Source organism: Neodiprion fabricii, chromosome 5, assembly GCF_021155785.1.
Source record: "Neodiprion fabricii isolate iyNeoFabr1 chromosome 5, iyNeoFabr1.1, whole genome shotgun sequence".
Lineage (NCBI taxonomy): Eukaryota > Metazoa > Arthropoda > Insecta > Hymenoptera > Diprionidae > Neodiprion > Neodiprion fabricii.
Window position 1 is genome coordinate 26,346,184 of NC_060243.1, and position 15,055 is coordinate 26,361,238.

At 37.5% G+C, this 15,055-nt stretch overlaps 2 protein-coding genes across 3 annotated transcripts in view; both read left to right on the forward strand.

Moving 5' to 3' along the window:
- Positions 1-15,055, forward strand: part of LOC124183469 (organic cation transporter protein-like) — a 76,045-nt gene that overhangs the window by 10,425 nt on the left and 50,565 nt on the right. The window lies entirely within an intron of this gene.
- Positions 54-2,220, forward strand: LOC124183473 (cAMP-dependent protein kinase catalytic subunit 1). Its single transcript, XM_046572015.1, has one exon. It carries the CDS (start codon positions 707-709, stop codon positions 1,766-1,768), a length of 1,062 nt encoding a protein of 353 aa, XP_046427971.1. The 5' UTR covers positions 54-706; the 3' UTR covers positions 1,769-2,220.

Below are 15,055 nucleotides of genomic sequence, written 5' to 3' on the forward strand. Positions count from 1 at the left end.
GGTGGTGGTGGTGGTGGGTGGTGGTGGTGGTGGTGGTGGTGGTGGTGGTGGTGGTGGTGGTAGTTGTAGCAGTTGTCTGCAGCAGCAGTAGCAGCGGCAGCAGTAGTGGTGGTAGTGGCAGCAGCAGTAGTGCTGGTTCCGTTGGAGGTGCCGGTGGTGGTGGTGGAAAGGTGACGGCGGGGTGAAAGATGGCGCGAGCCACGGACGAGGAGTGTTGACCCATTTCGTAAATCGAGCATCGATGGTGGTGTGAACAGTGGGGTGTTAATTAAGTGCGAGGAAAAAACGAAAGACAGATTAAGTAATAGAAAAAGTAAAGAGAGACGCGAATCGAAGGACAAAACAAGTAAACAAATTTAGAAAAAAGAAAACATACAAATAAATTTAAGTAGATTACACCGTGGATAAAAATAAGTCTGGATAAGGGATAAGAATCGAGTCAGAACATTATCGTCAGAGGCGAAGGACGGGCCTGGGCCGGTAGAGTGAGAGAGAGAGACAGAGAAAGAGAGACATTGATCCGGGAGGTGTTCCTACTCGGTTAAGTTGCGATAGCGCGAGTATTCGGGAGCCCAGCGTTGATACATCAAGCCTCAGTTGTTTGGCTTGATAAATTAACCGTCTTACCGGATTCATAAAAGCTTGCAAAATTTTGAAAAAATTCGACATACGTGGAGCCCTGGCTGGCTCGGGCGGCTCTTCGAAGATGGGTAACAACGCCGCAACGGCAAACAAGAAGGTGGACGCCGCCGAGAGTGTCAAGGAGTTCCTCGATCAGGCGAAGGAGGACTTCGAGGAGAAATGGAAGAAGAATCCAACGAACACGGCCGGGCTCGATGATTTCGAACGGATAAAAACACTCGGGACCGGGTCGTTCGGACGGGTAATGATCGTACAGCATAAACCCACCAAGGAGTACTACGCGATGAAGATACTGGACAAGCAGAAGGTCGTGAAGCTGAAGCAGGTCGAGCACACCCTGAACGAGAAACGGATTCTGCAGGCCATCAGCTTCCCGTTCCTGGTCTCGTTGCGCTTCCACTTCAAGGACAACTCGAACCTTTACATGGTACTGGAGTACGTACCCGGCGGCGAGATGTTCAGTCACCTACGCAAGGTCGGCAGGTTCTCCGAACCCCATTCGCGGTTTTACGCCGCCCAGATCGTACTCGCCTTCGAATACCTTCACTACCTGGACCTTATATACAGGGACCTTAAGCCCGAGAATCTCCTCATCGATTCCCAGGGTTACCTCAAGGTCACCGACTTTGGCTTCGCCAAGAGGGTCAAGGGCAGGACGTGGACCCTCTGCGGAACGCCGGAGTACCTGGCACCGGAGATCATACTCAGCAAGGGTTACAACAAGGCGGTAGACTGGTGGGCACTGGGTGTCCTGGTGTACGAAATGGCCGCCGGTTATCCCCCTTTCTTCGCCGACCAGCCGATACAGATATACGAGAAGATAGTGAGCGGCAAGGTCAGGTTCCCGTCGCACTTCGGTAGCGACCTTAAGGACCTTCTGAGGAACCTGCTTCAGGTCGACCTTACGAAACGGTACGGCAACCTGAAGGCGGGGGTGAACGACATCAAGGGTCACAAGTGGTTCTCGAGCACGGATTGGATCGCTGTTTTTCAAAAGAGGATCGAGGCACCGTTCATACCGAGGTGCAAGGGACCCGGTGACACGAGCAATTTCGACGACTACGAGGAGGAGGCGCTCAGGATTTCCTCGACGGAGAAATGCGCCAAGGAATTCGCCGAGTTTTGAGGCGACGAAGCTAATCTGAACCAATTTACGATCATCCGGTCGTGGCTGTTACGTCGTCGCAACATATCGCGCGATCGACAACAACTGGATCGACGACAACAACAATTACTACAAAAACAAAAACAACCACAACAAGAACAATATCAAGATCAGCATAAACAACAACAACAACAACAACAACAAAAACACCAACAACAACAACAAGAACAAGAACAGCAACAACGGATCGCGTTGTCGCGTTCGGTATACAATCGAACAGTCGTCGCCGACGATCACGACGATGATGACGACGATGATGACTTTTCTGGACGCAACGTGAAACGCGTCCTTCAGCTACGGCTACACGGCTACGGGGGTTCAAATTGAGGATGACGGGAGAAAGGAAAAAATTAATAAAAATGAATAACAAAGAAAAAAAAAAAAAAAAAAAACCTGGTACCGGTGCCAAGTTTCGAACGCCGTACCATGTCCTAATACCGATGCAGGATTATATCATATACGCGCGTATAATCCGTATACCCCGTGTCTGCAATATACGTGTTCCGTGTGACGCGTCGTCTCGTTCGGTATCACGTGTAATCCTTATAATTTGTCCTCGATTGAGAGAAGAAGAAGAATCAAAAGAAGAAGAAGAAGGGGAGGGAGAAAAAGTTGAAGAAGACAGAGAAGAAGGAGAATAAGAAGACGAAGAATAGTGAAGAGTACTGGAAAAATAGGAGAAAGAAAAAGAAAGGGAGAAGAAACAGAAAAAAAATAAATAAATAAAAAAACGTTCAGCAACGTCGCGGGATGAACGATCCAAGATATAATTTTTGTGTGCGTCCGTGTGAACGTGTGTAGAAATGCAGTTATATAGAGAGAAACACAGGATTCTATTTTCTGTTTTAGGGTGTGCTATAGAAAGAGAGAGAGAGAGTGTGTGTGCGTGTGTGTGTGGATGAACGAATTGGAGATACATAATCTCAACAAACATGATGATCTGTCTGTCCTTCCGTTATATAGTGTAAATTAAGAAAAATGTTTTAAGAGAGTTTCGAAAGGGGAAAGAGAAAGAGAAAGAGAAAGAGAGAGAGAGAGATAAAAAAGGGATAATCGAAACACGCGTACCTATAATTTTAAAGTCAGTCTAATATGTTGTCACGTGTAAGTCGAAGAGAATGATCGCGGGGATCGGTAGAGATTACGGAGGAGGTAATGAGAAATGATAGGACAGATCGTGTCGAACTGTCTCGATTCATCTAGCCATTCTAGCCTATAAACGGTATTGCTACGCGGCACTCTGCTAATACGAGTAAACATCCTTACATGAGTTTTTACGGTCATTTCTATATTATTATACCCTCTCAGCGGCGTTGTCGCCGCGGGCGAGGAATGATAATAATCATCTTCATCACCATCACCATCATCATCATCATTGTCGTAGTCGTAGTCTCGTAGTCGTAGTCGTCATTCTTCTCCTCTTCCTTCATCCTCTCTCTCTCTCTCTCTCTCTCTCCTCGTGTGTTTGTCGTCAACTTTTATTATCACACCGCAGGGAGATCTTTATCCGATGTAAACGCGTCGACGACGGCGTTGAAACACCCTCAATTCTTATTATGTATTTTTAGCGTTGAACGTCTTTTTTTTTTCTTTTTTGTTTTTTTCGTTTCGTTTTGTTCATTCGCATCTTTTTATTATTGTTGTAATAATTTTTATATACGTATGTACATATTTTTTTACGCACGCGAAAACAAAAACAATGATTTTCCGAATGTGAATTGCGAATTCCAAACGACTTGCTCTGCGTCGGTGATTATCGTTATTACTATTATCCTTGTCTACGGGGGGGGGGGTCGCATTGACCGAAAAGTTGGCTAACTATACTCGTGACACAGTTATATTTATATCGAAATTATAACACTGTGATCATGAATTCGTATCTCGTTTGAATCTGTGTTTTGCAAATATTTCATGGAGTGGTGAAAAAAGTGTGGATAAAGTATACTTTGCAGTGACAATAATTCTGATTATCTTAAAATCTTGTAGGGATTCGTTGAGCCGATGGTTGAATCAATATTCGTTGTCGGATCGAAATCGCACATCAAGTCGGAGGATGAGAAACTAACGTTGATGAAAAAAAGAGTACGACATTGTATTTTGAACGCGAATCGTCGAGGTTTCGTTGTCATCGCTCTTCTCGTATTCATCGTTATTCGTCGATCGTTACAAGTGTGTTGATCGCTCAGTGAAATGTTAAGTGAATTCACCGTTACTCGTTCCTCGGGACATGTAAGTCAGCGGAGCTGCTCTCGTGGTTTTCAAAACGTATCGCACGTAGTCTAACATTAACGTTGCATTTTTGAATCAGTACAATGCGCGCAGATTTCAGGACATCTCGAACATGATCATAATTTGACTTATTTTTGGAATACGCTTGTTACATTGTTGTAACGGCGCATCTTATAGAAAAAAAATTTCGTTTTCCTAACGGTGGGAAATAGTAATTTTTTTTAACGTTACTAACTTCAGCCTCGTTTTTTTCTACCATCTAGTAAACACCAAGCAGCTTCCTTGAAAGTGCGAACTTTACAAACGGACGCATCAACGCAATCCCCGTACTTTTAACACGAACGTCCTCCGAAACGCTGACGCGGTTTTCTATTTTTTTTTTTTTTTTCTCGCGTTAATGTAAATTCGCGAACAGCGAATGAAGCGAGGTTCGTCACTTGTGCAGAGTACGTTGGATTCGAACTAGTTCGTTCTACGTATGCAAAATGTTTATGAATATTCAAACGGCGTTATTATAACCAGTCGTCTCGGAGATCTCGGGCTCTCGTGTTTCTAGCCCAGGGGGACATTAATAGTAAAAGCGGTTTTCGTACGCGGCGGTGGCGTTACATTGCAGAAGAGCGCGTAACGTCGTCGGCGTCGCTCTTACGTACGCATCCCAGGGACCTTTGAAATTTCCATTGGAATATTCCGCAATGACCCGGTTCTTTCTCTCCGCCTGCCAAATCAACGACACCTGCCTACGTGTCGTGTAGTGATAATCTACCGCTAACCCCCCCCTCCCTTCACCAGAAATTTTTGCATTGTTTTACAACGTTGTGTTTCTTCATTCGTCTTGTTATGAAAATTATTTATGATAGTTTGTAAATTTTATTGTGAAATTGGAGCGAGTTTTCTGCGGCGTAAAATTTTTTAGACAAAAAGTAATAAGCAAATAAATAGAAAAGGAAAAAAAAAAGAAAGAAACAAAGAAACAAAAACGTAGAACGAAGTTGGAATGTTTACCGTTAATTGTGTCACGGCGTCGTCGTCGTCTTTGACTTGTGTTTTTTAATAATTTATCGCGGTGTCCAGGGTGACGGGACTTTGTCGCGAATTTCGATAATGAAATTATTAGATAACGCGAAATGGAAGAATTGTAATAGAATAGAAATTTTTTCGCCGTTTGTCAACGTCGAAAAATTTCGCTTCACGTGTAACGTGTATTTTATTATTAAACGCTACGTGCACGATGTGGTTTATTATTATTATAGTACCTACTTTTATCTTCGATGTATCTCTGCGACAAACAAGTAGAAGAATGAGAGAGAGAGAGAGAGAGAGAGAGAGAGAGAGAGAGAAAGAGAGAGAGAGAGATGGAGATAGAGATAGAGAAAAAGAGGGAGAAGCGATGAAAAAATTAATTATCATTACATAAGAGAAAAGAAAAAGACGTGAGATTTTTCCGAGGGTTAACAATTGCGCTGCTTATGAATCCGTATTACATTATATTATATATCATATATAGTAAATAATATCACATGTGAATTTGTATGGATTTAAATATTTATTACACTTATATAATACCGATACATGATACACCTTATTAATATTATTATTATTATTATTATTATTATTACTGTTATTATTATTATTATTCTTGTTCTATCTGATGAAAACAGAATTTTTAAAACGCTTTATGTTTATTATTATTATTATTATTATTATTATTATTATTAATAATACTATGTTTATTATTATTTTGCCATAGTATTATAATGTTAGTAATCTCGATGTGTTTTTAGAAATAAAGTGAAATTTGTTGAGAGGAAAAAAAACAAAAAAAAAAAAACTAGACAAGAAAAAAAAAACAACAACAACACAGAAAAAAAACGCGTTCAACCCGATCTCGGCAGCTGGTAGTTTTTGCGACGAAAGAAAAAAAAAAAAATAATAAAAAAAACTGTCACGTATTTCTTAAGAGAAACTAAATTAAGAGATAGAGAGTGGTTAAGAAATATTTTTAACGATCCTTCGTTTGATTTTATTTATTTAATATGTCATCGTACACGCGCGTGTGCGTTTGTGATTTTTTCTTCTTTTTGTTTTCTGTCTCTCTCTCTCTCTCTCTTTTTTTTTTTTCTTCTTCCTCTCGTATTCATCAACTCGTAATCGTACAAATAAAGTATTCTTACAGCGCGTGACGACGAGCGTTCGCCAATCTCGCGTGGTAACACGTTGTTGATAAAAACGAAAAGTGATTTAGAACAAGGGTAGGAAAAGAATTCATATACACATATGTATGCGTGCGTGTGTCATTAACACAACCAATAGAAAACGTAAGAAAAAAAAGAAATCTGTCAGGTATCGTAGTAAAACGACGCGTTGGCAAAAATTGAAACAAAGCTGGTGGGAAAGTAGTAACTTCTACGCAAACATGCGGCGTAACGTATAATCTGCTTGTTTATGTATAGCGATTATATTCACCTTGGAGTTTTGAAACTTTAATGTATAATAGAAATATCTCTGTTCTTTATTCCACCGATTTTTGTTCCCCTTTTTTTTTTTTTTTTTGCTCTCAATCCTCCAAATTCTAGACCGTCTTCGCTACGTCGATCAATTACTTTTGTTCTCGTTGTTTGTTGTTGTTATTGTTGTTGTTGTTGTTGTTGTTGTTGTTGTTGTTATTATAATTATAATTATTAATATTTTCATCGTCATCGTTAATATTTCGATGTTCCAAATCTCGCGCGAAAGAAAGAAGCATCGGATCACCAAGATTCGCATCATGTTTTTTTTTTTTTTTTTTATCGCATATCGAAACAATCGCGTTGCAGAAGACAGAATTCCGTATCACGTAACATAATATTTATTACAATAATGTGTCATTGTTTAGTGGGTTTCTTTTTTTTTCGTTTATTTTTTATTTCACTTACTATTCTCTCTCCATTCTTCCATCGTCAATTATATTCCCTTTCTCTTTTTAATATTATTGTTCAAAACTTGTTATTCTTTCAACGCATTTTTCGATAACGATCGTAAATTGTGTTTTTGAGAATGAAATCGTCGTCGTTATTCGTCAACGCTTGTACAGTCGTATACAACAATACATTAGGATGCATTATCATCGATCGAATCCCACATAACGATGAATATTTCAGAAAACTTTCTGAAATCTTTCGTGAAAGGAAAGAAACGTTTGAAAAATATTTCAAAAAAAAAAAAAAGGTCGCTGCAAGCTGAGAACGTTCGCGCCAGAAACTTGCAAGAGATTTCTTGATTGTTGTTGTTGTTCTTGAAAAGATTCTCATAATCATTCTGTAAAATATTTTGTCGAAGTTTTCTTAGAAAAATTTCACGTTATGTCGGATATAACCGCACGTGTACGTGTATATGTATTATTTTTCGTTATTTCGAGTACTTCTATTTTTTTTTTTTTTTGTTTTGTTTCAGTTTTCACTTTTCCTCCGTTATTTATCACAACTCCGTGTACATTCTATTCTGCTCATCGAAAAACTGTCAAAAATTTTTTTTTTCTTTCGCTTCTCACTCGAGGCTCGCATAACGAAACCCACCTACGTATAATACACATACACGCAAGTGCGCACGTGAATACCTATACGCTTAACACGTATAACCGTACATACTCGTTTCACTTTGTTTGATATTGTCTCTTGGTAATAATATATGCGAATGGCTTACAAGGCGGCCTGTGAATACGTCATTGGTATCGAAAGGTGCTAATTAACGCGCACTAAAAATAACACTGAGAATGGGGGAAAAAAAAAGAAGAAGAAGAAGAAGAAGGGAAAAAAAAAAGAAACAAGGAAGAAAAGAAGGAAAAGATACGAGCGCTTGTGTGTGCGCGCGTTTCTGTCCTACGTAAGATGTGCGTACATGCAATGCATGCTGTTACGCACGCGTATATATGACACGTACGTTCGACGCACACAGCGGACCGATAGAGGCTACGCACACACACACACGCACACGCGCACACTTGGCATAAATATTTAACATGTGATACAAAATGCCACCTGTCGTCGGCTGGAACGAGTTTCTTGGTACCTAACACCGTAATTGCTGTGAAACGAATTTTTTTTATTTTTTTATTTTTCTGTTTTTTTTTTAAGGTTTTCCTTATCTCTTCTTTTTTTCCAGTCTCGAACAGCACACTCTGCACGCGTGCGTAATTCATGTGTTATACGCGAGAAAAAGATTATCGTTTACGTCATATCGTACGTAACGTGCGCGCGGAATTAACTCCGGTTATCCGTCTCTCAAAGGTACGATTATTTGATTTTGGTTTTTTGTTTTTCTTCCTCTTTCTCTCTTATATTCCAAATCGGTATGTTAGATATTTTTTTTTTTCACACGACACGTATTTACGTACATGTAAAGCATTCGTTATCGGCTATTATTGAATACGTATACGTAGCAGGGTTGTTGGAAAGAAAATGAAACGACGCGATGAGTGAGATTAGAGAAAAATTTTATTCCACGTGGTTTTTTTTTTTTTTTACTTTGTCTTTTTAAATTTTATTCCTCTCTTGGCTTACATGCACTGGAATTGATCGAATGGTGCGGATATCGATGATTTGACACGTCATTGTCGTCACATTTGTCGACAACTTTCGTTGGTTTAGCAGAATTTTAAAATTTCTCGAAACGTAACGACATTTTACGATCTATGTTCAACTTGCGCCGGTGTGTAATGTAATTAAATTTACAATATCACTCGATCATCCATCGACAAGTGTTGAATTTTTTTTTACTTTAAATTTTGCCAATTTTCCAATCACGCTACAAGCGGGTATTTTGAAATTGAAAATATACGGGACATCGATTATACGCATCTGCCTGTCATTGAGTTGCGAAGGGAATAAAGAAAAATGAAATGAAAAAAAAAATTAATAAAAGAATGAAAAATATAAAAGGGGTTGAAAGTAACGACGTAAAAATCGAAGCATTGCTCGACCGTCGACGTTTCATCACCAAAGGGCGAAAGGGAAAATTCATCACCGCGAGGGGATAATAAAGAGAGAGAAAGAGAGAGAGAGAAAAAGAAAACCATGACGTTACGTGTCGGGGATTATTGTGTAACAACGGTTAACAAGTAAGAACACCTTTGTATCCAACTGCCTATAATAACTTTATACACGTATGTATAAAGACACGTTGTACACACACGTGCAGTACACCTCGAGTTTATAGCATTAACAAAATAATTGATCATCCTGACGTGCGTCGTATAGGTAGATGCATACGGTGTACATGTAAATTGCATACAGCGAATATGCGAGTCAAAAAAAGTATACAGGATTTACACACGCACGCACATATGTCGCGACGAATCTATTGAAGCTTGAAAATCAACCGCGCATGCGCCAATTTTATCGGCCGTTCGCGCAGGCTGGCCATCCCGAGTTTTCAGCTGTCAAACTTTGTTTCTGCCGGCGATGTAGTTGATACGAATTTTCGAGGTTAGAATCTCGGATAGTTGAGGTATTGACTCGGAAAGGTTTGGAAAGCATTTGTAGTCGGGTCGGAAAGTCGATTCTTCGAAGTACGGTCGGAATTTGATGCTAATGCTCTTTGAAAATTCAAACGTACGCATTTTGCGTAGGTTGGCCCGCCTGCGTCGCAGAAAAGAATATCGCTGCGGGAAGATTTCGCCGACCAATGAGATTTGATTATTTGGCGCATGCGCGGTTGACGTTCAACTTTCAAAAGATTCTCCTGATGTATACACACACTCACTTATATATATTAATTGAAATTATTTCGATCCAGGTATATGTATCTAATACACACACATATGTATACACATAATTATCGTTTACTTGCAAGCGCAGAACGCAATTTATACATATAATACATTATTATATTTTGAAGTTGCGATAATTTGGATACGGAATGATGTAGACAATATTTGTTGGGACGAGAAGAAGAAAAAAATAAAAAAAAAAATAAAAAAAATAAACTTCGCGAAAAACTAACAAAATAAGAAGAAAAAGAAAGAAATGATCTGCGTATGTAAGTTGAATATACGACATCCGTGTACATATTTCGTATATATGTATACACACGTACACACACACTATGTATTATAATATAAGTAATTTATTTTTTAGAACACCTTTCTTGGAAAGATGTCATATAATTATTTCTATTATCATATTCTAATATATGTATTGTACTATTTCGTTTTTGATGTGGGTTTACTATTATCTTGTTGTTTTTGTTTTTTTTTTCTTTTTTTGTCCTTCCTTCAAGTTGCCGCGTTCTTTCTCTGTCTCTCCGCATTTTTTCTCACGATAATAAATTGTCGTGCAATTAGGTTTACGATTTGTAATCAATTGCGAAATTCAAAGTCACGGATCAGTTGTAATATAATTATTATTTATACATTTATACAATATACATGTACAATATCTTATGATATAATCGTCTTGCGGTTGTTAGTGATTAGTTTTGTCTTTTTTTTTTTTTTTTTTCTCTTCTCCCTCGTTCTTTTATCCTTCTCGGTTAAAGTCATGGGACCGATGCTAATTATCATTGTGCGCAACGTGTATTGTTCTTTAAACATCGATATCTGTCGATAAATAGCGCAAGTATAACACGTACACGAAGAGAATAATACTTGAACGACAATTAATTATCGACCTTGCAGAGATTCAATTGTACCGAGATATCAGGTACGAGAGTTGGTGAAAAATAGAGAGAGAGTGAGAGAGAGAGAGAGAGATAGAGATAGAGATAGAGATAGAGATAGATAGATAGATCGATAGATAGATAAATAGATGTGAAAGATTACAGTTTTCTTGTGATTACTTCAATTTACATAAACATATTATGTTATATTATACATACATACGCATATAAATATATAGGCTATTCATACATGTAATATACCGCAGTTATAGTCGAATATTATAGCTGATCCTCTATCGTTACGTCATAGGCAGATATTTGTCGGTATGATAATAATAATAATAATAATAATAGTAATGATAATAATGATAACAACAAAATAGTACGTAGAAAATTGTATTATTTCTCTATCATAGATATTAAATGTATACGATCATAACTATTGCATATGACTTGATCGGTTCTTATTCATATCTATATATATATATATATGTATATACATATCTATATATATGTGTGAATACGAATATTTTTTTTTGTAAATATTAATTTAAATAAATTCTGTTTTGAAAATTGTATATTATTTTTAACCGTACATATACATGTATATATATATATATATTATTATATTATTCACGCAGTGACGATTCTATCCCGTTGTTTTATTTTTATCTTTTACTGAATTTTCGTCTCTTATCTTTCTAATCAACAACGCATGTCACTCAATGTGAAGAATTGGAATAAAAAAAAATTTTTCCTCCCAAGATCAATTTGCTTTACGGCAATTGAGAATATTCCTACCTTTTTACTTTATTTTAATTAATTAATTGTTTTTCATCCGAACATCGGAAATATTATACGATAATTATTCCCGTTGAAAAATTTTTTCCGCAACGTCGTTGTATCGTTTATGTTTTTGTTTTCATTTTATTTCTCGTAATCCGCAATCAGTTTCGTCTAATTCCTGGTCGATTAATGATTATTGTTCACTGATCGCTGTACCAACTGGATGGCCGACTAGCGTCCTCGGTCCGACAATGAGTCGTTTAAAAGCAGGCGAAATCGACACCGGCGCTTCGATAGCTTAAATGGAACTAACGAATCACGTGACTTACTGCGCATGTCACAGCGTTGAAGTGACAGAAGCGACGGCACGTAAACTTCTCGCTTTTGAACGATCGTCTGTTCTTTTTTATAATTTCAGTAATTCCGCTCCCTGTCAATCAAATGGCAACGGAATTTTCCATCCCTACTGTTTTTTGATTAATAAATTACGCGATGTAAATAATATCTTTGTGCAATGACGTTTTCTCATAGGACCATCGAAGCTTTGGTACTTTCTAACGACGTATACTCGGTGTGTTGTGCCTTCTATTCACCGTTGTCGCTGACAAATTTCTACGACAAAGTTCTCGCGCGTCGTTATTTTCTCCGCGATGCGCATGCGCTCAAACTTTCCCACGCTCCACCACGTGACTAAACTTCTTACCGATAGGCTATCACCCAGCACGTGACCCGTTAGTTTAACTTCAGGTATCGCGGCGCTAGTGTCGGTTTTTGGGGATTCCAATCGGCATATCGAGCTGCGGTCTGCTGGAAGCATAGAAGTCAGCCATCCATTTAGTGTAAAGATCAGTGTTATTGTCGACGGCGTTGATTTACCTTTTTTCTATTTCTTCTTCGTTTTTTTTTCTGCTCTCTTCTCGTCCTATCGTACCATTGATTTTCCATTGTCATCGCGCCGATACGCGTATACAATTGTTACCGTTATATGTTGTACGCAAATACACATACATGCATGTGTATGTATACATATCCCGACGATGAATCTGGAGCGTTACGTTATACGTATAACTACCCGCGATATTTTTCAATCTCTTGCACGTACGTACGTATATGTACCCAAACGGTGTTTCTCTCTCTTGCGATCCGTTATCATATCGCTGCACGGATTCCTCGTGTTTGAGATACATATAATTATCACGAAGAGAAAATTTATATACCCCGCTATATATAAAGCAAGATATCATCTACTCGGGTATGTACCTCTGCGTACACGGATATTTATGTGTAGGTTTTTCAAGTTGGACTGTATAAAAATAAAAAAAATCGACCATTTTTCCTTTTCAAATTACAACGTGAAACTATTGTTTCTTCGAACGACGTAAAAAAGATGCTTATACCAAGTTTCAGTTCTTAATGTTGATATTTACAGGTGCCTCGTAGCGATTTTTCATTTTCCATTCAAATAACATGGTACATTTTTTTTTTTTTTTTTTTTGTTTAAACCCTAGAATTTTACAACTCGTCAAATTTCTTTGCTGACTTTTCACCTTAAGTTATAACTTTCGAAAGAGTAGATTTGTCGTAGAATGACAACAGACATTTTTTGCAGACCGTTCAATTCCCTGCAAATATATTCGCTCTGTTCTTACCGGTACACTAATGCGTTGACGAGTTATAAAAGTACAGTTAGAAAAAAAAAAAAAAAAATAACCGGCATATATCACTGAATAAATGTATTCGTTTATGCATGTACATACACATGGGTATGTATATAAAATTATTAACGCAGGCGTGAAATTAAACTTTTACTCGATCCGCGCCTCTCGAGAATCTTATATCATTTTTTTCATCTCCCTCCTCGGTATGAGGAGGAATGCAATTCGGTATGACGTAAAAAAAGAATTGACTTGTGAAAATATTTCCACCCCATTGTAATATTATATATATATATATATATCGACACACGGGGGATGAAATTTTTTCGATTTTCTATACAAAGGTGAGGAAACTTTCAAGGTTTTTTTTTTTTCTTTTACTATTATTTCTTCGATCTTTTCTTTCGCAGTTTTGCAACTTTCTTGCCCTCGATAAAGAAGAAAAAAACGATGACAAGTGTTGATTCAATGAAATAGGGAAAGCAAAGAAAAGCAAAGAAACGTATCGAATTGTAATTAGTTGTGTAAAATAACCATACAAGGTACGTACGTAAGTTTCACAATAATGACACATATTTTATATTACAGTAACGAGAGGAGTTTGTTTTTTTTTCTTCATCTCTTTTCTTCTTACGAAATCATTGTTTCTTCATTTTCTACCATTTTCGTCTTGCATCATTTGAGACTAATTAACCAACTACCCGTATCGACTTTTCGAATTCCTTGAACGATTCGTTCGACGATGAGAAAAATTTCGCACCCGTATCGCAAAATGAAATAAAGTTACTCGAAAGTTAAGATAACAAAGATTCGTCGCATTGTTTCGAGTAACGGGTATCTGTTATGCGATCAGTCTCTCCGGGGATTTTCTCAGTCGCTTCGTAATATTATTTCGAAAATCATAACAAGTCGTTGGCCGTCGTGTAATTACGAACGACGGTCCTTGAATCGATGAAAACAATATATTTCTCTCTCTCTCTCTCTCTCTCTCTCTGTTTTTTTTTTCTCGCACGCTTCATTTAATGTTCCGTAAACAGACGAAATTACGAGCATCATGGCCGAGCCGAATTAGCCTGATTATTCCATGTCGAGCTTTGCAGGTTTAATAATAATAATAGTAATAATAATAATGATAATAATGATAATAATAATAGTAATAATGCAAACCGCGTAGCTTGTGAATATAAATTAAGCATCAATATGTAAGCGTGTAATTCTCTAAGGTCGAATTAAACCAAAAAAAAAAAAAAAAAACGAACGAAAAATCTCGCTTCACGGAACAAAACAATATAAATATGTTTTTTTTTTAATTATTATTATTCTTTTGTCAAATTCGTCGCAGCAAATTATTATTACACTGCATATGGGACTCAATCAACTCAATCAAGGCTGGATCCTGTCTATTTTTGATTTTGTTGAAAATTTTTTTTATAGACTTTGTTGTCCGAACTCGAAAACAGTACAATGAATTTTTTCAAATCATCGTTCAGTGAATTTTTGTTTTACCGATGATTTTTGAAAAGCTGATTTTTAAATTACGGCCAAGACATGTTGGTCTTTAACAAAAATCGTAGGTGAAATAAATTTATTGAAAAACAATCTGATAAGAATGTGATAAGAAAAAATGTCGGGCGTCCGACGTTAGTTGAGTTGGCACGGAATGCACCATATATGCCTCTAATATAGTATATTTTCTATTGTTTAACGCGTTATGTGCTAGCGTTAAAGCTTGCATGTACATACCCTACCGATTTCGCAATTGTTTGTGATTGTTTATCGTATTTTATAAATTTTATATATGGATCATTCCATGCCAACTCAACCTGGGTATGACCCTTGACATCTCTTATTTGGCTCGCGATTTTTTTTAGGATTTTTTTCATTTCTCGAAGGTAATCGGTATTTTTTTTCGAAATTTTTGACAACCATTTGAATTATCTATAAT

What these genes read in the sequence shown, in the direction of transcription:
- LOC124183473 (XM_046572015.1), top strand. Translation starts at nt 707, where the DNA reads ATGGGTAACAACGCCGCAACGGCAAACAAGAAGGTGGACGCCGCCGAG.